This window comes from Mugil cephalus, chromosome 1, assembly GCF_022458985.1.
Source record: "Mugil cephalus isolate CIBA_MC_2020 chromosome 1, CIBA_Mcephalus_1.1, whole genome shotgun sequence".
Classification (NCBI taxonomy): domain Eukaryota; kingdom Metazoa; phylum Chordata; class Actinopteri; order Mugiliformes; family Mugilidae; genus Mugil; species Mugil cephalus.
The window spans coordinates 11,225,620-11,249,283 of NC_061770.1; the positions used below are offsets into that span (position 1 = coordinate 11,225,620).

A 23,664-nucleotide genomic window follows, 5' to 3' on the forward strand; every position below is an offset into this window, starting at 1 on the left:
TGTGTTTATCCTCTTGAGCTCAGTAGTTTGGCTGATCGAAGTCACACGTCACTTTACTTCACAGATTTACTCTGCCCTCTGCTGGCGAAACTAAGGACGTGTTTGTAAAGTTTCGCTGCAGTTAAAAAAAAAAGTTTAAAGACACGTACACATCTTCTCGATCTAAAATCAGTTTTCACCACCCTGCTCACTATCATTAGCTGCTGCGAGGAAAAGGCTACACCTTCAGAAAGCCAACGTGGAGCCTAAACAATGGAGGAGGGGCCACCGAGGAAAAAATCCCTTTCACCCACATACTTTCATTTTCACATGATGGTATGATTCTTAGTATGGTTTTGTGTGTGTGTGCATGTGTGTCTTGTTTTTTATATATGACTCAGACGGCCGTCTTTTGGCCCTGCTACCCATAGCCCACCCACTTTCTTGTGGGGGCCAACTTTCCAACTGAGAAAGAAGGAAACTTTAACAGTTTAGTGGATAAGTCACCGTGCATTTGTCTTCTGGTTCAGGCATCGAAAAATCTCGACGCTTTACAAGACATGTTAAGTTGGCTGCAATTTTATGGTCAGTGACATGTAACAGAGTAAAGGGTGAAGGTGGCTGGCCCTGGACAAAAAAAAAAAACCGCGTCTGTGCGTGGGTGTAACTCTTCTGGCGTGAAGACAGTCTGGTTTTCAAGACGGCCTTTTGTTTGACACCCTCCCTCATACACCTTACTTGGAAATGATTAAACTTTGTGCAACCCAAGGCTCAGGGGGAAACCGAAAGTAACACATGAATTCAAAGCTTTCGCTTTCGCTTCCAAGAGCGCACATAATTTTTAGTTGCGACTTCTGCATTTAAACTTGAAGGTGAGATCCGTTTGTGTGGAATTAATTATTCTCATCACATCATCGGTCTCCTGCGTTGTGCTTACTGAGACAGCAGAAGTGTTTATTTTTTTGTGCACGGTCAGATAAAACTCCGAGCTTGCCCTGCACATGTCTCTCTGCTGACATTCGGACGCGGAGTTTTGTTCCCGTAAGACACAGCATGCGTTGAAGATGGATGAAGGAGCTAAGTTGCACCTGAAAGAGTGGCTGATAGCTCAGATAGAGAGTGGGAAATATGAGGGGCTGTGCTGGGAGGATGACCGCAAAACCATGTTCAGGATCCCGTGGAAGCACGCAGCCAAGAAGGACTACAAGCAGACGGAGGATGCGGCTCTTTTCAAGGTGAACACTCTCAGTTTGTTTCGTATTAACACACAACTCACGGAGTTTCACTTCATTTAAGTCTTCAACTGGTTTTAAACAGCTCCAAACTCCAATTAATCCGTTGCTAATTTAAACGATCTGGGCATGATACTTGCCACTTGTTGCCGCGTATTAAATGTTGCCTTTGCGTAAGGTTTGCGTTAGGTTTCCAAACCTTACGCAAAGGCAAAAAGAAAAAAGAAAAAAAAAAGATACTATTCCTGGGCGGAAACCTCAATTCCTTCATTGATAAAACAAAGTCTGCTCCTTTTTGTGTTAAGCTCAGATATAAAAGCGTATCCAAGGCCCACCGATGCCTCTGGGCGGCCACTAGGAGGCAGTCTAAGAAAGAGGGAACGAATTCATGTAAAAAGCAAACAAGCCTGAAGGTGGACTTTTTATTGGTTCCAAATTCTTCTAAATTGATCCACTAGTAGAAACTTTGTCGGCTCTGCGCCACACCGTAAAGGGTGGGATGAGCTTAATTTCCATTTCATTGAAATGGAAAAAAATAAGTATGTGAGTTCAGGCAACGTGAAGTTCAAGTTTAAGGTTTCAATTTCGCCCACCTTGTGGAGGACTGCATTAACTCATTTTACACTTTATTGAAATGGAAATAATAAAATTGCCAGTGCAAAATCAAGTTTCGAATTTCACTTAGCGAGACTTATAGGAACATAAAACTAACAAATTGTTCAGCTTTATTTCAGTAGATTTAAGATTTAATAGCAGACTGGTCACACATTTTAAGAAAAAAAAAAGAAATTATTGTGTGCCTGCTAAAATATGTTTAACCAGTAGCTCACAATTTCTATTCTTCTTCTTCTTCTTCTTCTTCTTCTTCTTATTATTATTATTTTATCCTGTCTTTTGTAGGCCTGGGCTGTGTACAAGGGTAAATATAGAGAGGGGAGAGATAAAGCCGACCCCACCATGTGGAAGACTCGTCTCCGCTGTGCACTCAACAAGAGCACAGACTTCCAGGAAGTTCCTGAACGCAACCAGCTCGACATCACTGAGCCATACAAAGTCTACAGAATCGTTGTTGACAACGGGACGACCAGGCCAGCAGGTAAAATAAAAAAAAAAACACGTGGTCATATGGATCAAATTTTGAACTGAAGAAAGTCAGGACTTCGAACCTTTATTTCCCATTTTTAACAACACACGTTTGTGTCATTTTTCCACAATTTTCTTTAAACTGTCTTCTTTTGGGGTTATTTCCAACTTGAAGCCCTGTGACTCTTTTATTTGGACTCACCTCTTTTTTTCACCAAACGTTCCTCTCCTTAGAGTCTCACCCGGCAAATGATCAAGCGAACATCCAGGCTAAGAGGTCTCTGGTAAATCCCCATTACCCCGACAAACAGGTAAGATAAAAACACACAGCCGATAAGCTACAGATTGACACCATGTCCCTGTATTCGCTGAATGCTTTACAGTGGGTTATACATCTCTCACAGTGGATACAGCTGACCTAGAGAAAGGAATGTTATGAATAGAGCACATCTCTATTATCCCTATTATCTCTTGTTCATATTTTTGAAAGTGTTTAAGATCTATGATGTGAAACTTGAGAAAATTAGATATTGACGAACAGAAAAATGAAACATTCCAAGTAAAAAGATCTGGTGTGAATCATTTATTTCTCCTGGGATGTGGAGGAATTTATATATTACATCATCGCCATATAAAAGCTAAAAAACCTTGAGATATGCCCACCTGACTCTGTTTTCTGTTTTGTAGCTTCATTGTCAAACGGAATCATATCAAGTACATAAAGACGAAAAATCATTTACTGGTAAGAGCTCCGTCCATGGACACTGCTGAACACTGGTCATAGAGAATTGTGACCAACCTTCCTTCCTCAACTATATTGTTTTACAACAAACAATAATCACGCAGAGTGTCTGTGAACCACATCATCTCAAACTTATTCTCCTGTACTATTATTGAGGTATTATGCTATATACAATTATAATTCTTATTTAATACTCATAGCCTAAACCCTATTATTGGTTTATTTATTTTCACTGGCTGCTATTTGCGCTTCTGGTTAGATGCCGAACTGCTTATGTACCCGTACTAAATGCAGTGACCATAAAGTTGTGTCTAATCTAAGATATGGGATTGTTAAGGGCTGGCATTCGGTTCCCATTTGAGCCATTGAAACGCAGGCCGACATTATTATGTCCGCTGACCTTCTGCGGGTCGGGTACAGTGCTGCTCTCTCAAGCCCCCGTTAGCCCCTTACAGTGCAGAGTCGATGATGAACAGCGTGGCCATATTGTCCTTATACAATACGATAAAGATTAGATAAGATAATCCTTTATGTATCCCACAGCCATATACCGTAGGTGAGGCAGTCTGCTTTGATCAACAGTTTCTGTAGATGAATAACCATTTCATTTCGTGTCTATGACGGTCTCTTTCTCCAGTGTCACTGTGAGGTTCATGTTTCTGGTTTTGAGAGAAATGTCTCAACAGCTATTGGATAGGTTGTGACATAACCGGAATTGAAAATGAAAGACGTTCCTGCCCGCTGACATTTCATCCAGTGCCATTACCGTATCAGTTTTGTTTACGAAACTAAGGACATTACCATCAGCCTGTTAATTTACCGTAGCTCACAGAGCCTCGGAGCTCGGCAGCAGACTCTTAAGTCTTGTTCAGTTATTGTTCAAGTGGGTTTTATTTATTTATTTATTCATTTTTGTCGCTGTGGGTATTGGCAGCCGGTTTTCAGACTGACTGCAGATTAGTTGTTGGGTGGCACAGCGAACAAGCACGAAGATGCCGTTGGTCTTCTGGCTCCAGCGCTTCTGGCTTTAGAGAGTTTGTGGGTGAGATTTTGGCAAGGGAACATGTGTTTTGTCACTATAATAGAAACTCCTACTGTGTAAGTGGGATTGTGGAGGGAAGACGATTTCTAAAACTCTCCAAAACATTCTCCTCTATTCTCCAGTAAGGACTCTTTAAGTGGACCATGGCCCAATGGGTCCGTTCAGATAAACGTTGCTTTCTCAAATTGGACGTGTCGGTTGTGAACCGTAAATGAGAAACGTTGAGGAAGTTTTGACTGAATCATCTCTCTGTGCTGCTTTAGAGGACCTGATGAGAGAGCACACGTACTGCGAGTTAACAGGAACAAAAATTCAAAATCTGGCTCCTGTAAACCTCTTCAGCCCTGCCCTTACTATATCCGGTAAGAAAGCTTTTGCATTTATGCGCAGAAAATAAAGATGGATTTTTTTTTTTTACCTCTGTAACCTAAAGTTCATATTACCTTTTGTGCGTGAAGATTTTCGCATGCAGGTTATGCTGTTGTACCAGGGCCAGATGGTGATGAAAGCGACCACCAGGAGCTCAGACGGGTGCTTCATCCTGCAGGGCCACGTTCCCTTGGGAAACGAGCGGATCTACGGACCCTGCTCCGCTCAGCAGCTCTCCTTCCCTTCCCCGGCCTCGGTGTCCCTGCCGCCCTCCATGGCCGAAGCGATGAATCGCCTTCTCTGTCACCTGGAGAGGGGTGTGCTCTTATGGGTGGCCCCAGACGGGGTGTTCATCAAGCGGTTCTGCCAGGGAAGGGTGTACTGGAGCGGCCCCATGGCCCAACACACCGACCGGCCCAACAAACTGGAGCGAGAAAAGACCTTCAAACTGCTTGACATGCCCACGTTTCTCAACGGTAAGGCAGTTCATGAAACACATAAAACAGAAAGAAAAACTGACAAAAACACTTACTGAAACACAATGCAACTGATATTGCGTACTGCATAGTGAGAGTGTTTTTGTAAGACTCATCTGAATGTACCGACGAATGTCTGTACAGCACTCCAGAGCTACTTACAAGGAAAGGGACCTACGCCTGCTTATGAGATCGAGCTCTGCTTTGGAGAAGAATATCCAGACCCTAATGTTCCTAAAACCAGGAAGCTGATCATGGCTCAGGTGGGTGGAAAAAATAAACTAAGAAAATCTCTCATTTATCTTTTTTACATGTTTTTTTTTTTTTACATTTCATTAGCCTACTAGCATAATTATTTAAGTCATTTTTTGACTTTACATCCAGCAATTCAGCAATGTAAACAGCATGCCTGTGTGATCTGCTCCCACGGTGTCCATCATGTACATTTATCAATTGCCAAACCCCATGAGCCCGCACTTACAAAGTTCTATGTGACGTTTAAGGATTGTTAAAAAAAGTAGGCCGATTATTTCATTGTCCACAATAAATGTGTGAATGCGCCCCGTCAGAACGCAGCGGTAGTACTTTTTTCGACCAGTAGATGGCATCATAAACATACTGTCGATGTATCGCTCCCCTTCCTGTCGGTCAGGTGGTTCCCTTGTTTGCAGTGGAACTCTTGCAGAGGTTCAACTTGGGAGAGACTGAGGAGAAGCATCCGCCTGTCACCTCCAACAAAGACGGAGAGAAGCTGTAGAAGATCAGGAAAAGCTACCGTGTGCCAGGTTAGGCATGGACAATGGAAATGAGGGAGCTGTATTCACCTTCCCTGCAGTCACTATGAAATACAGCATTATATGATGTATTATCACTGGAGATGTATATATGATGAAGAAGAAACGATGGCTTCATGGTAAACCTATTTCAGTGCATCGAGGAAATTCATATCAATGCGGTTTATTTTTTACTTATGCTGAGTTTTTTGTTGTTTTTAACCACAGAGCAGCTAGATCTGCAAAAGTTATCACATGCAGTGCAAACATCTTGTAAAATGCCTCTGACATACTATAAATGTAATTAAGTTCATAGTAGTTTACAGGGAATGCAAATAATAAAATGACAACCTTAATTAAATCTATAAAGCCTTTTTTTCTTTATTTCTAGCGAACATCATATAACAGATTCACAGATTTATTTTAAAAATATACATTTTTGTAGCTATAACATTTAAAAAGAAAAATCAACAGGTCAGATTTTCTTTTTGGAAATAAAAAAAGACACAAACTAAAGTGAGAGAGTGTGCTGAATCAGAGGATATACCCGTATCTGAGTTTAAAATACTTTCATCATTTTCCCTGTCTTCAAACATATACAGTACATAAAAAATGAGATGGGAACAGAAGCGTACAGTACACGGGGGTCAAGAGTATTCACAAAGCATCATGTTCCAACGTGTTATTAGCACCATTACTCTTCAGCCATACTGCACTTTTTACTCTTTCCATCATTCAGTTTTTAATGGAAAAACACCATGAGTGTCGAGGCGATGTGTCACAGACCTGTCTGTGTGGGTGGGATTGTCTGTCACGCAGTTTTCATTAGTGTTCTCCCTTTCTCAGAGATAATGTTAAGAACATATTGGAGTGTAATGCCTTGGCGAACAATTGTTTGAAATGACTCCCAGTGATGAGAATAAAAAAGGCGAAGAGTTGCTCATACATTCACCTTGCCTGCCCAGGCCGACAAGTAGACATCGGCTCAGAAGCAAGAAAAAAAGAAAGAAAAAAAAAAAAACAGACCAACAACAACAAAAAAAAACGTATATGCATTGCAGAATTGACAGAGATTGCATTAAATCTGTTTAGCATATTTACTGTATATAACATCTGTAATGTAATATATATATATAGATATATATATATATATAGTCAATTTTTGTTCATATATATCTGCACTTCTTCAATAGCGTTTACTTCCATTAACACTGATTGAAAATACCCTGCAGCAAACACTTTCAGTAAGTAGGTGTGTGGGACAACCATTACAAAAACAGAGTGAACACAGACAAGTGCTTGATTGTCTCACTAAATGTCTTCAGTGTGTCATTGAGGAGCATCCAGAAATCCTTCAGCTGCTGCTCCTTTCGGGGCTGTGCTAAGTAAGGAAAGGAAAGGAAAGGAAGGAAAAGGAAAGGAAAGGAAAGGAAAGGTGCAACGAGGGCTAGACTACAGTGGACTACATTAATGTTTTGGGCAGCAGTGTGGACACTAAATTTTCGGTTGTTTTTTTCATTCCTTCCCTGCAACCCTACCTTGAGGTCTCTCCATTGTTTGTCTGGTGGGTGCAAAAGAGACCAGGAGGGTGTGTATGTGCTTATATGTATGTGTACGTATGTATACCTACGCATGTGCAAGTTTCTACTGCCACTTCATTAGCTTGGAGCCATGAGGTAAATCCAGAAGGCTTTCATCAGTTCCGGTTGAGGGAAGGGTGTCCGGGGCAGACCAGCGCCGCTTGCGTGGACGCTGCTGCTCCTGAGCTGGAGGTACTGCAGCCGGAACACGTGGAGGGGCTGGCGTGGTGGCGGGCGGGTGGTGGGGGAGGGGGAGAGGGGGAGGGGGAGGGCGGGGGGGGATTCTCCTGTGCGAGCTCTGGAGCGGAGCCTGGAGGAGGGGTTGTGTGGATGCGCTTGGGTGTAGGTGCGTGTGGTGGGGGCGGGTGTGGGGAGGAGGGATGGCGTCGTGCTGTGCGGCTGGGTGGCTAGCGGAGGTGTGTGGGTGACCAGCAGGTCGCCCATGACGAGGGAGCTCACGGGGCCTACAGCAGACACTCGGGCGCACAAAGAACGGATACTCCACCAAGACCTTCAGTAACTCCTACACAAAATCACAACAATGTTAAAAAAAAATAAATCAACCAAGAATCAAAATCAACCAAGAACCAAAGCCTACGCTGATTTAACCTCATTTTGTTATGCACTGTTTCAGAAAATGACTAGATATTTGTATGTGTAACTCAAATTAGTTGGGTGACTGAACCATGCATCTGAGGAGAAAGCTGACCTGAGTGTTGCGGTCTGTGAGGTGGACCTGCAGGTGGCAAAAGCCGTCGGTGCTGCTGAGGGAAATCTGCAGCACAGTGCAGGTGCTGAGGTGGAACTCTGGGGAGGTATCCGCACTCCTCAGGAAGTCCTCGGTCCGCAGCTCCTCCACGCGCTTCAACTGCCCGCTGGCCAGTTCGATCAGAGAACCCTTGGTGAAGTGAGGTAGGAGTGCAGGGGGAGATGGCTGAAGGGTCGGGGATGAGGCGTGGAGATGGGAAGGAGACAACTCTCTCCCTCGATCTCTTTCTCGGTCTCTGTCCCGCCGCCTTTCGCGCTCACTGTCTCTTTCTTGGTCTTTGTCGTGCTGTTGCTGTTGCTTCTCTTTGTCTTTGATTCGCTCCCTGTCCCTTTGTAGAGCTCTTTCTTGGTCTCTGTCCCGATCTCTTTGCGACCTGTCATGGCTGTTCGGCAGAACCAGGGGTGAGTGTGGCGAGTTCCTTAGACTGTGTTGCCTGGGGCCTGGCTCCCTGTGCAGGTTGTACAAAGGTGTTCCTGAGGGGCTGTAGAGCGGGTAGGTCTGGGCCTGAGGGCTGGGGTGGCACACTGATCCCAAGGAGTAGTAGATTTGGGCTTCAGCTGGTGTGGCCCCGAGGTGGTCCATTAGTCCCCCTCTAACTGCCCTAGAGTCTGACACGAGGGGGTGGGGACTGGTGGAGAGTAAATTGGAGCTGGTCTTGACGATCCCATGCAGATGTCTGTCCTGCAGTGAGGAATGTGGCTCAGGGCCCTCCTGAGCTTGAGAGTCTGACAAAAATGGCCCAGAGTGGACACGGGACGTTAGATCCTCTTGCTGTCTCCGTCCACCGTTGGCATGTGAGCTGTGTGGACTTACGTCCAGCCTGACTCTGTTGCTGTCATTTCCATATTCCCCCGTAAGCAGGGGCCTGGAGGCCGAGGCAGTCCTGCTGCCTGTCCCATCCAGACCGTTGGGCCTCTTGCTCAAGTACCTGTGTCTTTCAGCTAGGTTCGGGTCTTGAGGGTAGAGCGAGGGGTGGCTGAACAAGTACGACGGAGGGAAGAGAGAGGAGCTGTAGTCCCGCCGACCGCTGTTAATGTAGGACCACATCTCTCTGGAACTGGCGGAGGCAGGGAAGGGAGTCTTAAAGGACGAATTGGAGGAGGAGGATGGGGAAGGTGGCAATGAGAGAGGCCCATCCCCTCTAAGCCACCTGGAGTGGTGGGCCAGGGGTGAGGAGAGAGCATCGTCCCTCCAGGCGGGAGACCCCGACCCCCTCCTTTCGCTGACCTGCCCAGAAAAAAGGGGAAGAGAGACAGAGGGAGAGTAGCTCAGGTGCCACGGCAGGGGCACGGGTAGGCCTGGAGCCGGGGCGGGAAGAGGCGGAGGAGTATGCAAGAGATGAGGGGTTGGATTAGTCAGGACCCGCTCCCTGTCACCGGCCTCCCTGCCTCCCTCCCCTCTCCCTGTGCTTGGTCGACTCCGGTATGGCACAGGTGGTTTAAAGTCATCCAGAGGGGCGTGGTGTTGTTCTGACGATCCTTGCCGAGACTCCCTCTTCTTGGGAGGGAGGCACTCTTTGCCGCGATCGGGGCTGGGATTCATGGGTGGGCTCCAGCGGCAGTGGGGGCCCCCTGTGTGTGGGTGTAGGTTAGGTCACATGGGCTTCACGGGAGAACGAGGGGCGCGGACAGAGGGGAAGGCTGATACACAGCATCACTGTCAGATCACTGTCGGTTCTTTCGCACTGAAGCACCGCTCACCTAGAGGCAGGATGAAAGAGGAAAGAAACGCGGTGGGTAAAAGGAAGAGAGACGGCGACAGAAGTAGACAGAGATTAAGTGTGAACATTGAAAAAGAACAGTCTGTCAGGTCCTGGCATCAGTTATAGTTAAGACTGAGCCGTCAGTCTGGTTAGACAGGCAAACAAACAGTCGGCTGTATCAGACAGATGGAGAGAATCAGATAGTGAGTGCCTCTTCCAAACTACTTTAAGGAGGTTAGAAACTCTTAGCTCTCTGATAGCTGCTGCTAATTAGTCATTACCTATGTGCAGTGCGGTGGGACTGAAACCACCCAACTTACTCGTTTCATTCAAACACATTACTCCCACATGTGGGCTAAAAATACATTTTGCAGCCAATGAAGTTCAGAGGCAGTGCTGTATGTGTGCGCCAAAAACACACATAGACTCACACACACGCACACAGCACTCACAGCAGGAGAGTTTTCATCTCTGACTCTCGGGGGACGATTGGAATATGTAGATATGTTTTTGTACCACTTTCATGAACCACCCCCACGACACCCTCGGGTGTTCTCTGCATTCTATATAAGCTTACAACTCACTACCCTCCCAACCCCCACGCAGCCCCCCCACCCCTTCTCTTTCAGACGCACACATGGACGGCAACAGACACACAAATACTCCCTCAGGCGGCTGTACTTACTCCCCCAGTGATAGGCAAAGCTGGTCACCACCCACCCAAAAGCTGACAGAAACACTGTTGATATTACCACCAGTTGTTGTGGATACAGGGTATGTGTCTTTGCATATTAATGTGTGTCACAGCAGGGGTGTGGGGAAATGTGTGTGACTCTTGTGCACGCCATGTATGCGCCGTTTGTCTGCGTATTATCTGTGGGAAGAAATATGTGAATGTGTTTATTTGTTTGGGTCTTTGTGTGTGTTTGTGTTCGAGTCGTCAAATGTGTCAGAGATTTCGCAGCCTTGTTTCATTCAGTGAGAAGTGCGGGGGAGCTCCACTAATTCTTCTCCAAATGTTTCTTTTGAAACGCTGGCTGCCGCTCCGCAAGCCCAGCTGTTCCCTCCTTCCCTCCCTCCGCCACCGCCGCCACCATCGCCGCCACAACACCACAGCACCGCGCAGCCACTCAGCCCCGCACTCACCCGCAAAGTCTGTCTCAACTGCCAACCAACTCCCTGCCGTCTCACCATCAGCCACACTGTCACCATGGCAACTGTGTCCACACACACACACACACACACACACACACAAACATGCACGCACATATACACTCACATCCAGTTGGTTAGCGAGGTTAGATGGGGATACACCAAAGAGAGGCGGGTACAATGTTGCTCATCAAGGAACTTGGTCCAAAAACAGAATAAGTGTGAGAGTGGTGCAAGCTGTTTGTGCATCTGAGTGAAAAAGTGAAAACTGGCAGCAAGGAAAGAGAGAAAGAAAAGAGACAGATAGGAGTCGGGGATTGTCCTAGACACTGACAGGACAGATGTGATGAAATGCTGATGATGAAAAGTTTTTAGGTCATTGAAAGATGCTATTTTGATAACTGTCGACTACAAGTTAATTATTTTAAGCTTTGCTGAAAGATGGGGGCTGAAGAAATCCAATGACGTGAGGTTTATTTATAAAAAAAAAAAAGACTGCAAAAGTCTAAGGCCTTCAGGCGGCAGCAACAATAAGAAGTACACGATCGCCGTAAAAACACAGCTTTATTCAGAGATTTCTATCAATATTTTTTCCCACAATAATCAGCTATGAATGCGTCTAAACGCGGCCATTTAAAATGTAAAACGCACATTATTTAAAATGTCTGACTTTGTCAAAAATCACTTCTTTTTTTTTCTTTCCTTTAATCCGTACAGTGTAGTTTCGCTGTACGAGAAGTCACCCAGGACCCAGATTTCTTGAATTACAAAAATCTGGTTTCTGTTTTCGTCCTCAAATGACTGTTTCGCTGATGTCGTCTTGACAGTCATTATGAAAAAAGGCTTTCAAAGTAGACCCAATATAAACTTGCCAAAAAAAGTACAAGAAAACAAAGGGCACAATTGTGCATGTGGAGGAGTTTGCAGAGAAATGTCTTCGAACAGTACACTCCTACACCGTGCAGACATGCACACGGAGCTGGAGTTCAGCTGGAGCTCCAGTTATTGTGGCATTTTCACAAATCAAAATCGACGGAACGCGGACTTAATGATGTTACAAATTTCTTCCGAAGAAATATTCCTCAAGGCTTTCGATTTGCTGCGCAAGCACAATTACAGTCGAGTCCTCTTTTTATTCCAAAAATTAAAGCAGTTGGAAAGTGTTAACTTTGTATTACAGTGCAAAATGTATTTAAACTTCCAAACTATTACAAATTTGAGATACTAGGCATATTTGCACTGCTCTACCACATCCCGCCTTTTCTCTATATGCACTTCTCAGGAGGTCTGTCAAACATACCTCCATACACATGACTGCAAACCTCAGAAAAACAGAACTACAGACGCTTGGAGGCTAGTTTTGCCATTCTTGCAACTAAAGAAAGATACGTGGACACTCCTGTAGTTGCTACTCGCCACAAAAAAACCCTGTCGACAAGAAATTCCTACACGAAAGAGAGAACGCTGGAGCAGACAGACAGGTTGATGGAGTTGTGATATGAAGTGAGACTGACCTTAGCGCGGGCTGAGCAGACGTCCCAGTGTTGGCAGTCATTCATATTCTAGTCCTCCCAGAGGGTCAACCCACTCCTCAGCTCCTTACTGTGCTACGCTGCTCCTCCACAGCACTACCTCCAGTTACAACAACCCGCGGATATCGGCAGCCTCCAGCTACGCGCAGCCTCTGATCTCTGTACGCATGAAATAACACCAGCGAGCCCACCAAACTGAGGGAAAAAACTGAGAGCCTGCTATCCGTCTCTGTGTCTGTTGTGTGTGTGAGTATGCGTGTGTCAAGAGAGAGAGAGTGTGTGCTTCTGTGTGTGTGTGTGTGTGTGTGTGTGTGTGTGTGTGTGTGTGTGTGCTTGTGTGTGCAAAGGGCTGAGGAAATGAGTAATATCTAGCAGTGAGAAACATGTCTGCTATGCAGAGCCACACAGGCAGACCAGTTGCTGCTGCCGCCCACTTGCTTTAATCACTGTGAGGGATACAAACATGCATATACACATGCACACATTCATATATATACACATATACACGCATATATGTCACTATACGGGCACAGAAATGCACACATAGTTGAGGATGCTTCCATACAAATCATATATATTGGGCGGTGTATTCTGACTACATGCTGCCATTGTGCTGACTGATGTTGTACTTTCCATGGTAATGCTCCCGGGCAAATGGATATTTTCACATAAAACGTCATAAAGTAGTCACTTAATCAGTGATCACATCCTAATCTATGCTTCTGATGAGCACTTTTAAGAAAACATGCTAGCACATAAAGCAGAGGGAGGGATAAAGGGGAGGCAGAGAGACAGTTGATGAGAGACAGGGAGGGACGTGGTAGGAGGCTCATCCTACACACACTCTCAGACTTAGGCTTTTGCTGCCTCTGACTCAAAACTAAACCTCACATCCATCAAGCACGCACACACACACACACACACACACACTCACACACACACACACACACACACAATCACACAAACACACAGCAGACTTTTTCTTTTTTTGTTTATCGGTAGTTTCATCTGAATTTGTGTCCTTTGTTCTCATCAAAGCACTTTGTGACGAACCTGCTTGTTAAAAGAGCTTTTATGAATATATTTGATTTGACTTCATATGCACATAGGCGCACAAGGTGTGCTCTTGCACACACACACACGCACTCGCACAAGCTCATATGCTAACAGGAGCGTTGCGGGAGTGCTCTGAATGATTTGCTTCAGTGATTCAGTCGGTACAAGTGAAGTGTGCTGTTATGGCTGGCACGGCTTATTAGGACCGTATCGGTGAGAGCAGCGTAGTTCATTCACAGCAAGGAATCAGAGATCTGTCAGTATAGAAACCTTTTGCAAAATGTTAAACAGGCTCAGAGTCGAAAAAGCAATGCGATGGAAATAACCCTGGCTGCTGCTCGTCAGAGAAACAGGGCCAAACCTCAGCTCCAACAAGCTCATGTTAATTATCAGCCCAGAAATGCAATACAAGAGTGAGAACATAAAGTGGAGCGCAGGGGGAAATAGGATTTAATGAAGCAATCAAATCATTACTTGTGGTTAATTGTAGAAACACAATCTTTATGTTCCTTCATATTTCAAAATGCAATCCATCCACCCTTTCAAGCGGAGAGCAAAATGTAGACTTGTAAACACCAACCAACAGTAAATTAGAAGTTAACCTTGTCTAACTTCTCAGCCTCAGTGGAATAGAAAGCTGATGCTGGAAATTTGTGCAGAAAATTCAGCTTGAAGGCCACATTGAAAAATTCTCTAAGTGAGGCGACAACTGCCGAGAACTTCTCCTCTGACATTTAGGTGAACATTTATTTATTTACAGAAGGAATGCTCTTTGAAGACAAAGTGCGACGAAGTTGTGTGGGCACGAGCGCTGTCTGCTCCCGCACATGTGAAATCTCTGTGGGCTCATTAATTTACTGCAAGCATCGCAATCAATAGAGACCAAAATATATATTTGTTTTATCCGTATCAAAAAAAAAAAAAAAAAAACAAGTTCTGGAGGAATTCTGGTTTAAGAAGCAGATTAAAATAAGTTTTTTGAGGCATCTGGAGATTCAATTATGATTTAGACTCAGTAAATAAAATAAAAACAATAACTTTTGAAAGGTTATGATCATTTATTGATCCCTCTATTTTTAAAAAAATAAAAAAAATTGTGTACAATTGCATTTATTAAAGGATCAATTGGGCAAATATAGCAGTGTTCTTCCTTAGCTAAATTAGTTAAATTAATAGTTAAATTAAATTACATGTCACCGTGTGTGTGGGTCTATATATATATATATTAGATTGCTCTACATTAGAACCCAGCACATAACATGTCTGCCAGAGTTATTTTGGCAATTTTTACTTTATCTATCTGACACATGATTACTCAAAATAGCTTTCCACTGGAATAACACATTTTCAACAAACACCTACCTACAAGGTCAGCATGTTAGTGACAAATCATACTTAGGACAAATAGACTAGCCGTAAATACAGAAGATAAAAAGGAAAAAAGGAAAAAGTTGCCCCTACAATCAGCGGTTTGCCATTAATACCTCACTTATAACTTAATCGCATTTCTACAGAAATCCCAACTCTCGCCGATCTTTCATAATTGTACACGTAATACTCCAGTCATAGTGAAAGAGAGGCAAATAGGACTGAGTTCATCACAAGGTGTTTACTACAATATAGCGATACAGAAATGACTGGTGTGCTCTACTTATTCATGCACACTTTGATATTTAGCGTATCGAACACGCCGTCAGCACCGACAAAAGCAAACAAAGAGTCACACTCGGCTGTCAATCGCTAATTGCGCCGCTGAGGCATTGGTTGTACTCTTCACCCATCTCTCATGTTTCTGTCCGTCTTGCTCTCTGGCTTTGCACTATGTAATCTGTCCATTTCCCAGCCCCCCCCTCCCTCTCTCTTTCTGTTTCTCTCTCTCTCTCTCTCGCACACACACACACACACTCACACGGAGGGTTGAGGCCGAGACAAGAAAGGTCACATGAGTCAGACTGAGTCAGACTACATCCAGCAAAGCGTAGCAGTGGAGGCAGCAACGGGGGTCAAGGGCTTCCTACAGGTGAGGGTGTAGAGAACACACAGCATTTAAGGGTCTAAGCGTCTGGTAGTGGTTGTGTCGTTTAGGTGTCTTTGAAGAAAATGTGACTTTTGCTTCTTTTTCCATCTTTCTTTCTTTCTTTCTTTTTTTTTGTTTGTTACCCTTCCCCATGTGTAGCCTCGTATTGGGTGTCTGATCACGTTTCAGGCTGAGTGGGAGATCTATGATGGACATCTGATGCAGCAGAAATTTGTTGCTGAATGTAACAGATCTGAACAGAGGGAAGGGTGGAGGTGGGGGTGAGGGGGGTGGGAGGGTGAGGACACAGATAGATAGATAGATAGATAGATAGATAGATAGATAGATAGATAGATAGATAGATAGATAGATAGATAGATAGATATGTTGATTATTCAGGGAGAGCTGGAGAAAAGGAGCGGTGGAGGGAGGTGGTGGTGGGGGGGGGGGGAGTACTACTACCTCTGTGTGGTGGCTTACTCCACAAGGAGCCGGTCTAAGCTGATAAAAGGACAGGGTGATATGGGCGATAGCTTATTGGGCATAAGGCCAGGTCAGCCTTCGAGGCCCTGACCCATTCTTCAGCAGGATGAGCCAGCAGCCCTGCCCTCGGCAGGCTCAGCTACAATGAAGACAGGCTTATGGCTCAGGAGTTACTATTAACACCCCACACACGCACACTTCTACACACACACACACACACACACACACACACACACACACACACACACACACAAGGTGTACGTTGCGCATCCACGAAAACATACATGCGCGCAAACGCGTCCTTATGGGACAAATTCTTGCCGGCGGCGCGCTTGCTCACGGGGAATCTCGTGCATCTCGCTCCTGCGCCGAGCGCTAAAAATATATGGTATTTTTGATTAAAGGAGATCAACAGCGTGCGCCATAAATTAACCAGGACGTACCACCGTCTGAGCAGAAGAGCCGAAAACAGAATATGCTGAACAGTGCAAGAGCAGAGGTGATAGGAAGAGAGTACAGCAGTGTGGGTGATGCAGGCTACAGGGTGACGCCTGTAATGTATCGCTGAGTTAATCCCCGTGAATCCTAACTGGTACGGCCTAAGGCAGGCTTAGTATAGTTCTGGGAGGAAATCCCCCTGTGTAGTGGTACAGGCCATTAGCCCCTAGGGTATAAATAGGGCAGCTATGGCTCCTTAAGCTGGCTTTTACGCAATATCAGTTAAAAATATGACTTGACTAATTACATGCAGGTCAGCCAGTCAGCAGAAGCAAAAATTCCTCCACCATGTTCTCCTCCTCCTCTTCCTCTGACCACAGCAGACTGTTGCAGAGTCGTGCCCGGCCTCCCTCTCCCTCCTTCTCACTGCTTCCTAGATGCAGGCTGCACGCGAAAAGCGCGCGAACATGGGTCAGCGTTGCACAAGCGGAACATTTACCAGGTATCCTGCAAACCTCGCAGCTGACATTTTCAAAGGCAGGTGTTATGTTGTTGTCATTCATTGACATTTAAGAGTGTACAGATGGGAGTTTCGTTTCTGCACTTTTCCACTGTCTCAGTGTGATGATTTGCCTCTTGTGAGACATCAGTGCCAGGCATATTTTCGACCACAAAGAGCTGACTTTGGTTTCAATTTGCGCGCATCATGTGCAACGCAAACACGTAAAAGCTTGCAATACAAACATCAAAATGTGCCACTACGGGTTAGGTGACAGCAATTCTTACGCAACGGCAGTGATGTCACACGCCGCCCGATGCACAGTCATGCTTTTGTCATTTTCATTCTCGCAGCTCGCGTGTTTTTTTTTTTCTTTCTAAATCGATAATGTTTTTGTTTTGTTTTTTTGTTGTTTGACGCGCGTCGCTTTTCCCGGTGCCACATCCACACGGACTCTTTCACCAGTTTGTGACACGATAAGCCCGACTCATGGGCCCCTTGATGTGAGCAGCACTTTCACACCATGAGATCAGTAGCTTATGTAGTGGGTGGAGGGTGGAGGGGGGGTAAAAAAAAAAAAAAAAACAGCCTGAAAGAGGGTGGTGCGTGTGAAAGATGAAGAGGATTACTTTTCATCCTATAGATTTGTCGTTTTTGGCTTTGTGTCCCCCCTTCACCCCCCCACTCTCCAGGAGGCAAAGTTAGTCAAACTGGGTTCCTGTAGGTTTTCAGGTTTAGCAGCAAAATGTCAGCGAGGAGAGGAGAGAGGAGCATGGCCAGGCCTCCAATTGGTAGCTTAAGTGCCATTCATTTGCAGAGAGACTGTCTAGACTGGCTTTACAGATATTGTCTGGAGCACCTTTATCACTGCCGGTATTCAAGGCAGCATTGCTATACACTGCCATTATTGCTATTGCTCTACAACCCCTCCCACACCAAGTCTGCCACCCAGCCACACACATCCGCAGTCATTTACTCAACACTTGTGCTGTTTGTTATAGAGGGTGCTGCATATTATAATAAAATATGATTGAGTGGGCTTAATGCTTATATTTTTTTTAAATAAAAATAGGGAGAGTCTTGAACCTGTGTCGCTCAGCCATTTGAAATTCTATGCTAATAATTACAAAAAAAAGAGAAAGAAAATAAATTAGAGGAGGATTATGAGCTGAGGTGATGCTAATGCTGAACGGGATAAGAAAAAAAATAATGAATAGGGAAGCGTTGCGAGGGCGGGGAAGGTAATGTGCATCCAACGTCGGGGCGAGCTTTCAGGACACTGTCGATGCAATGGGTCACAGGATGTCTCCGATGTTACACTTTCTGCACGCCGACACCGAAGCCAATACCGCGCGATGTACTGTGTTTGCGCGGATTCCCATGCGCAGGCTCGAGAGGGGAAGAAAAGGGTGACTTTGTGGGTGTGAGTGGTGGGAGGCGGGGTTAAAAGGTCGCCGACCCCCTATTGTGGATGTAGTGCGGAGGAGGGAGAGAACGCACCGCTTGATCACAGACAAGGGTTAGCGAGCCAAGGCCAAGGAAAGCGATCAGTGCAAACACAAAGAGCAGAGAAGAGGCTCGGATAACTGTCAGCTCGGATGCGCGCGTTTGCACATTCGCAAGCGCGCACGGGCCGCTTCTTAATTTTTTGCAAGCCGTGACGTTACCGCTACCTGCACCGTCCTCACGCGGGACACCTCGCCTGACAGGTGTGTCTGTCACCTTAAAGCAGTCTGGCACAGCGTCAACTGTGTTCAGGCACCTCTGTTTGGGATTATTCAGTCACACTCCTGACTCCTCCACTGAGCTCCCCAGTGAATTCTGAAGCCACTCCAGCTATTAGAGTGCGTGTGCGGGGAAACCGTCTACCTGCAAAGTCTTCTCAAAAATACCATGAATGCAGAACTTATTAATGACGCGCATGTGTCTTAAAGGGGGATCTGCGCGATAAAATTGAAAGGATGTGGTTTTTTGGAATAATACAGGGTAATTACAGACATGGAGCTCACAGTGCCTGTGGTGACACAAAGCTGATTGGCGTTGTTTGATGTGTAAGTTCACAGGGTGTTTTTTTTTCTTTTCTTTACTTAACTGGCTTCTCAGTTGAGTATAAATGAAATGCAGCAAAAATTCGGTTTTACACATGTTTGACAAATATCTTCGCACAGCACAAAACATGCTGTCGTTGCCTTTCAATGCAACAAATGAACTTGAGATTATTACATGCGAAGTCATGTTCGCAAAGTGCTCAGAATGTGGTCACAGAGGCCACCGAGGTTAACGGTTATGCGACGTAGGCTTCAGACATGCTAATGTCCTCAACAGTCCGACGAAGAAAACCCTGTATGACTTCACGACAACGTGAGGGCGGCAAAGATGACTCGACCCGAAGCCACCGTTTGACTCCCTTTCTCTTCCGTCGGAGGATGACAGGCCCGACGGGCGAAGACGTGCAAGTCTGTGTTTGCCCATGGGTGTGACTGACTGACAATGAGGGCGATTATCCCTCACGCATCCTGCCGTGAAGTGGCGAGCGCTGCCCGGGCTTTCTGAGGTGAGGGCCGGAATTGGCGAAAGGCAACGAGCGCACGAACAAGGTCGCGCCGGGTTACGTGCGCTCGAACGCCTGCTACACTGCTGCGCCCACAGAGGGGTTTCGGTGTGTGGAAGACGGGAATTTTGCGAGGTGCGACCGTGTGGCACACAGCCACACATGAACGGCGCGCGTACAATCATGCAAATGCGCAGCCCCCTGACTAAATGTGCTGCTCACTCTCGAAGTTTTCCCTTTCCGCGCCTTTCACTTTCAGTCTCCCCACCCCACCCACTCTCAGCCTTCTTCTCAGTCTTCCCCTCTCACTCATCTGGGCGCCTGTGTGAGAGCACACACTCGACGCGGGTGAGAGTGCTAGAATAGAGTATATGACTGTTAACACAAGGTGCAGGGTGTGTGTGTGGTGTGTGTGTGTGTGTGTGTGTGTGTGTGTGTGTGTGTGTGTGTCTGTCTGTCTGCGTGGTGCTGTAGGTGGTGAGGCACAGCAGGGCGTGAAGGATCGCTGTGATAATGACAGGCCATGCATTATATAACATGCAGATTGCATAAGGAGAAGATTATTTTAGGTCCAGATATTGAGGATGTATAAGTAATTTTCTTTTTTTTTTTTACGTGGGCGCACCGCACTATGCACACCTCTAAGTGCAGGGATGTGCGTAGAAATGTAGGAATGTTCTCAAATGTGCTCGCTTTGTGGTGTCTTTCGAGGAGTGCGTGGGTGTCAGTAAACTAAAGTGCATTATGTGTTTGTAAGAAGGGGGCATGAATGTTTTCAGATTTCTTTCATAGCTATCTGCATATCAAAACAAGTATGTGGGAACGCTGGCACATTTGTGTACAGTGCGCATACAGGGTGTCTTTATTGCGAGCTCCCACTCATGATCACTTTTAGACTTCAGAGAGCTCCACTTGAAAAGGCCCGGTTCTCCTTGTCGAGTGGAAACCTGCTAACTTCCAGTTTTTGGTGATTTTTTTTTTCTCTTTTCTTTTTTTTTTGTTGCGTTTTAGCTCGTGCCCGAAAGAACACATGCTCCTCTAAGGGTCGCGTGAGTTTCTCGACTCTCTCTCAGTCACAAGGTTATGGTCCTGCAGGATGTGTTGTTGGGAGTCACAGAAGTGAGGCAGCGGCGATACAGTCTCCGTGTGCCACTGCCTCGTCTTTGCGCTCCATGCATGAGTGTGCCCCTGTAAAAATAGACCTCTTAAAGGGCCAGCAGCCACTCAACCTTCTCCCACAAGAGGCCTGTTCTCCTCTTCAGGGTGACAGTACTCTAAGATACACTGGATGGGAGAACATGCCACGCTTCTCATTCAGCCCACAGAGACGAGTTGTATTTCTGCTTCTCGAAATATATGGGAGCGTGTCCACATTCAGAATGTTTTCCCTTACGTCATTCGCAAGGGCACGTTTCGGAGACACAATAGTGTAACGTAAACCCCCAGGCTTTGTCTTGGTGAGTTACTGTAAAAATACAAACTCTAGAGATGTGGCTTCTGGAGTCAGCGGGTCACAACTAGTGTCCCACTTTGGCATGAAGCTCACACTGATTCGCCAAAGAAGCCTCGCTTCAACAGGCGAGACAAGAACCCAACATTCAAAGGAAAAAAAAAAGAGTTTCTAGAAGCAACAATCTACAGTGACATAAGACTTCCTGTACGCTCCAGCAGATCATCATCCTCATAATTAAAATAAGTGAATTAAGTCAGCAAGGACAAATGTTGCGTGTCTCGGCTGAAAGACGTCTATAGCCGAGAACCGCTTGAACCTGTGAAATGTTCCTATATGCAGCATATGGGATATTGCTGCAGCAGAAGGACAGCGCCTGCTGTAGCAGAAATAGACGCGCAGAACATCACAATTGTGCCGTAGCATGTCTCCGTCGGCGAGAAGAAATGAGGAGGGATCTGAGCGGAGTTAGTGACGGAGCGGCGAAGAGGGATGCGTTTAAAACCGTAGACTGAGTCAAAGTTAAAACTCTTCATGGGCAGCGTCCTGCACGCCAGTTGAAGTTAGCTTTCAGAACCCACGATGCACCTGCCCCGCCGGCGCTTCCTCCCTTTGACTGCACGAGATCTGCTCTCCTGCACATGCCCCCCAACATCTGCACATCTTATTTTTTCTCTCCTCCCCCCTCTCCCATTCTGTTCCAAAAATTTTCCCCAACTGGACCACCCCCCCCCACTCCTCCGCCCCGTACACACACACACACACACACCCACTCTCACCAATCTCATACCCATCCCTCCCAATTTAAGCGGGCTCCTCGAGGGTCCCTGGCTATCTCTGGACCAGTGCTATTTAAGCCCACTGCTCTAATTCTGAAAGCCCTGATCTGCCGTCAAGCTGTGAGATGAACCTCCACCCCTCTCCCTCTCTCTCTTTCTCTCACACACACACACACACTCCTTCTCTCCGGATCACACACTCCTCTTCGCACTCTCTCTGTTATTCTCTGCCACGCACACATACGCCCATACAAATAGGTGTCGACTCCTCTACACGACACACACTCACTCGCACGCACTCAACTATCCAAACATCTTTTCTCCCTATAATTAGCGCCGGCTCGCCGTCAGAATGACATGTACCTACAGTAACTCTTAAAGCTATTCTGCCGGAGTCTCGCCGCGCTGTCTGCTCATCCTGTCATTCAAAGTTGCCAACACACCTGCGCTCCCGCTCTACCACACACAAACACACACACACACACAAACAATCCCTCAGAGGAGGAAGCGGTGTGGTCACATACCTCGCCGGATGCCTTCGCGTAGCAGGTATGAGAGAGTTCACTCATTGGATCAGGCGGCGGAGGCACGTAGGAATATCCAGTTTTGAGAGCGCGAGTCTCTTCCTCCTCTCTACTGCTCAGCCTTCATCCTATTCCTGCCTTCCTTCCTTCTCTCTCTCTGTATCTCCCTGTGAGTGCGCTCTGTCTCTCTCTCCCCGGCTCGCTTGATCTCTCCAACCCCCTCCCTCCCTCCCTCCCTCTATCTCTCCCTCCTTCCTTCTAACCGACACACACCTCCCAGCTCACTCTTACAACTTCAACATACACTCATCCCTCTGAGTGAGTCTCTCTGACACACGGCGACACTTGATAACTTTTTTTTTTTTCTTCGCCCCTGCCTAATATGCTCTGTGTCTCTCTTTCACTCTCCCTCACCGGTAGTGTATAATTAGACAGAGCTCAGTGGTAATACAGTCAGGCTCATTGTGGGAGCCTTAGCATTGCTGCTCATGTTTGGCCGACAGCCCAGCGGCTTCACTCATTAACCTCCCCCGAGCTGCAGAACGGGCCAGCCCCCCAGCCTGTGCTATTTGCCGCAACACCTCAGCCTCTTAGGCCGCCGGCCAATCACAGTCCGCCCTGGACGACGGCAAAGGTGCGCCTGACGTGCGCTTGGAGCCGTAGGTGAGAGCTAAACCTAATCACTCGGTTCTGACACGGCGCGGCAGGTGAAGAGCAGCTGACACATGCGGGTATCATCCCAGTCATAACAAAACAGTTCTCTTTTTTTTTTTTTTAGCCTCATCACTGGTTCGTGATCAGCGTGCAGTGGCATCATGTGCTTATTTTCTTCAAGCATGACACCACAAAGGACCACTCACACATCTGATTGTGAAACCACTGCGAGGTATGGGAATGTCCTGTGCAATGTGGCAATAAGTCATATGCTCTCGTTACTGTACTGTGCGCCCCAGTTCCCGTCACATATGACCCGGCGTAAACCCTTGAGGGACTTGCTTTATCTCGCTACGTAGAATATAGAAAATGATATTACAACACGTATTATCTTATACTCCAGTTCCATGCACTTTTTCACTTTCAGTTTCTCTGAAGTAGCTTATTAATTTTTTTTTTTGAAATCCTCTACTTTAACTGAAAGTATGAGCTTGTTTCCATTGAATATACGGGATGCTTACACTGACAGAAAATGAACAAGATTTTGGATGTGCAGCAAAACTTGCTGACTTCTTAATTTCAGGTCAAGTCAGGCTGAACCTTGCCTGAATAGTGGAGTAGTCAACTGAAACTATTTAAATGTTTATCAAATCCCTACATTATAATAGGAGGGAGAATGTGTTATTAAACCAACGCATAAATAAAAGTTAATCTAGAACGAGTTTGACACTTCCTGTTGAAATGATGGACTAAAATTAGGATGATCGGGTTTGTTCCATTTG

The 23,664-nt window shown here is 46.0% G+C and overlaps 2 protein-coding genes across 2 annotated transcripts; one reads left to right on the forward strand and one right to left on the reverse strand.

Moving 5' to 3' along the window:
• Positions 1-699: 699 nt before the first annotated feature.
• On the forward strand, positions 700-6,061 carry irf10 (interferon regulatory factor 10). Its single transcript, XM_047609138.1, has 8 exons — positions 700-1,214; positions 2,112-2,307; positions 2,529-2,605; positions 2,982-3,036; positions 4,342-4,440; positions 4,537-4,923; positions 5,068-5,186; positions 5,576-6,061. The coding sequence occupies exons 1-8, from the start codon at positions 1,044-1,046 to the stop codon at positions 5,678-5,680; spliced, it is 1,209 nt and encodes a 402-aa protein (XP_047465094.1). The 5' UTR covers positions 700-1,043; the 3' UTR covers positions 5,681-6,061.
• Positions 6,053-22,428, reverse strand: zmp:0000000926 (ataxin-1-like). Its single transcript, XM_047601728.1, has 3 exons — positions 22,229-22,428; positions 7,986-9,745; positions 6,053-7,799 (listed from the first exon to the last, which is right to left on the reverse strand). Exons 2-3 carry the CDS (start codon positions 9,585-9,587, stop codon positions 7,341-7,343), a joined length of 2,061 nt encoding a protein of 686 aa, XP_047457684.1. The 5' UTR covers positions 9,588-9,745; positions 22,229-22,428; the 3' UTR covers positions 6,053-7,340.
• Between the last annotated feature and the right edge of the window lie 1,236 nt (positions 22,429-23,664).

What these genes read in the sequence shown, in the direction of transcription:
- irf10 (XM_047609138.1), top strand. Translation starts at nt 1,044, where the DNA reads ATGGATGAAGGAGCTAAGTTGCACCTGAAAGAGTGGCTGATAGCTCAG. An exon ending in CCCATTACCCCGACAAACAG is followed by an intron (nt 2,606 to 2,981) that starts GTAAGATAAAAA and finishes TCTGTTTTGTAG; the next exon opens with CTTCATTGTCAAACGGAATC. An exon ending in CCCTGCCCTTACTATATCCG is followed by an intron (nt 4,441 to 4,536) that starts GTAAGAAAGCTT and finishes TTGTGCGTGAAG; the next exon opens with ATTTTCGCATGCAGGTTATG.
- zmp:0000000926 (XM_047601728.1), bottom strand. Translation starts at nt 9,587, where the DNA reads ATGAATCCCAGCCCCGATCGCGGCAAAGAGTGCCTCCCTCCCAAGAAG. An exon ending in TCACAGACCGCAACACTCAG is followed by an intron (nt 7,800 to 7,985) that starts GTCAGCTTTCTC and finishes GATTTTGTGTAG; the next exon opens with GAGTTACTGAAGGTCTTGGT.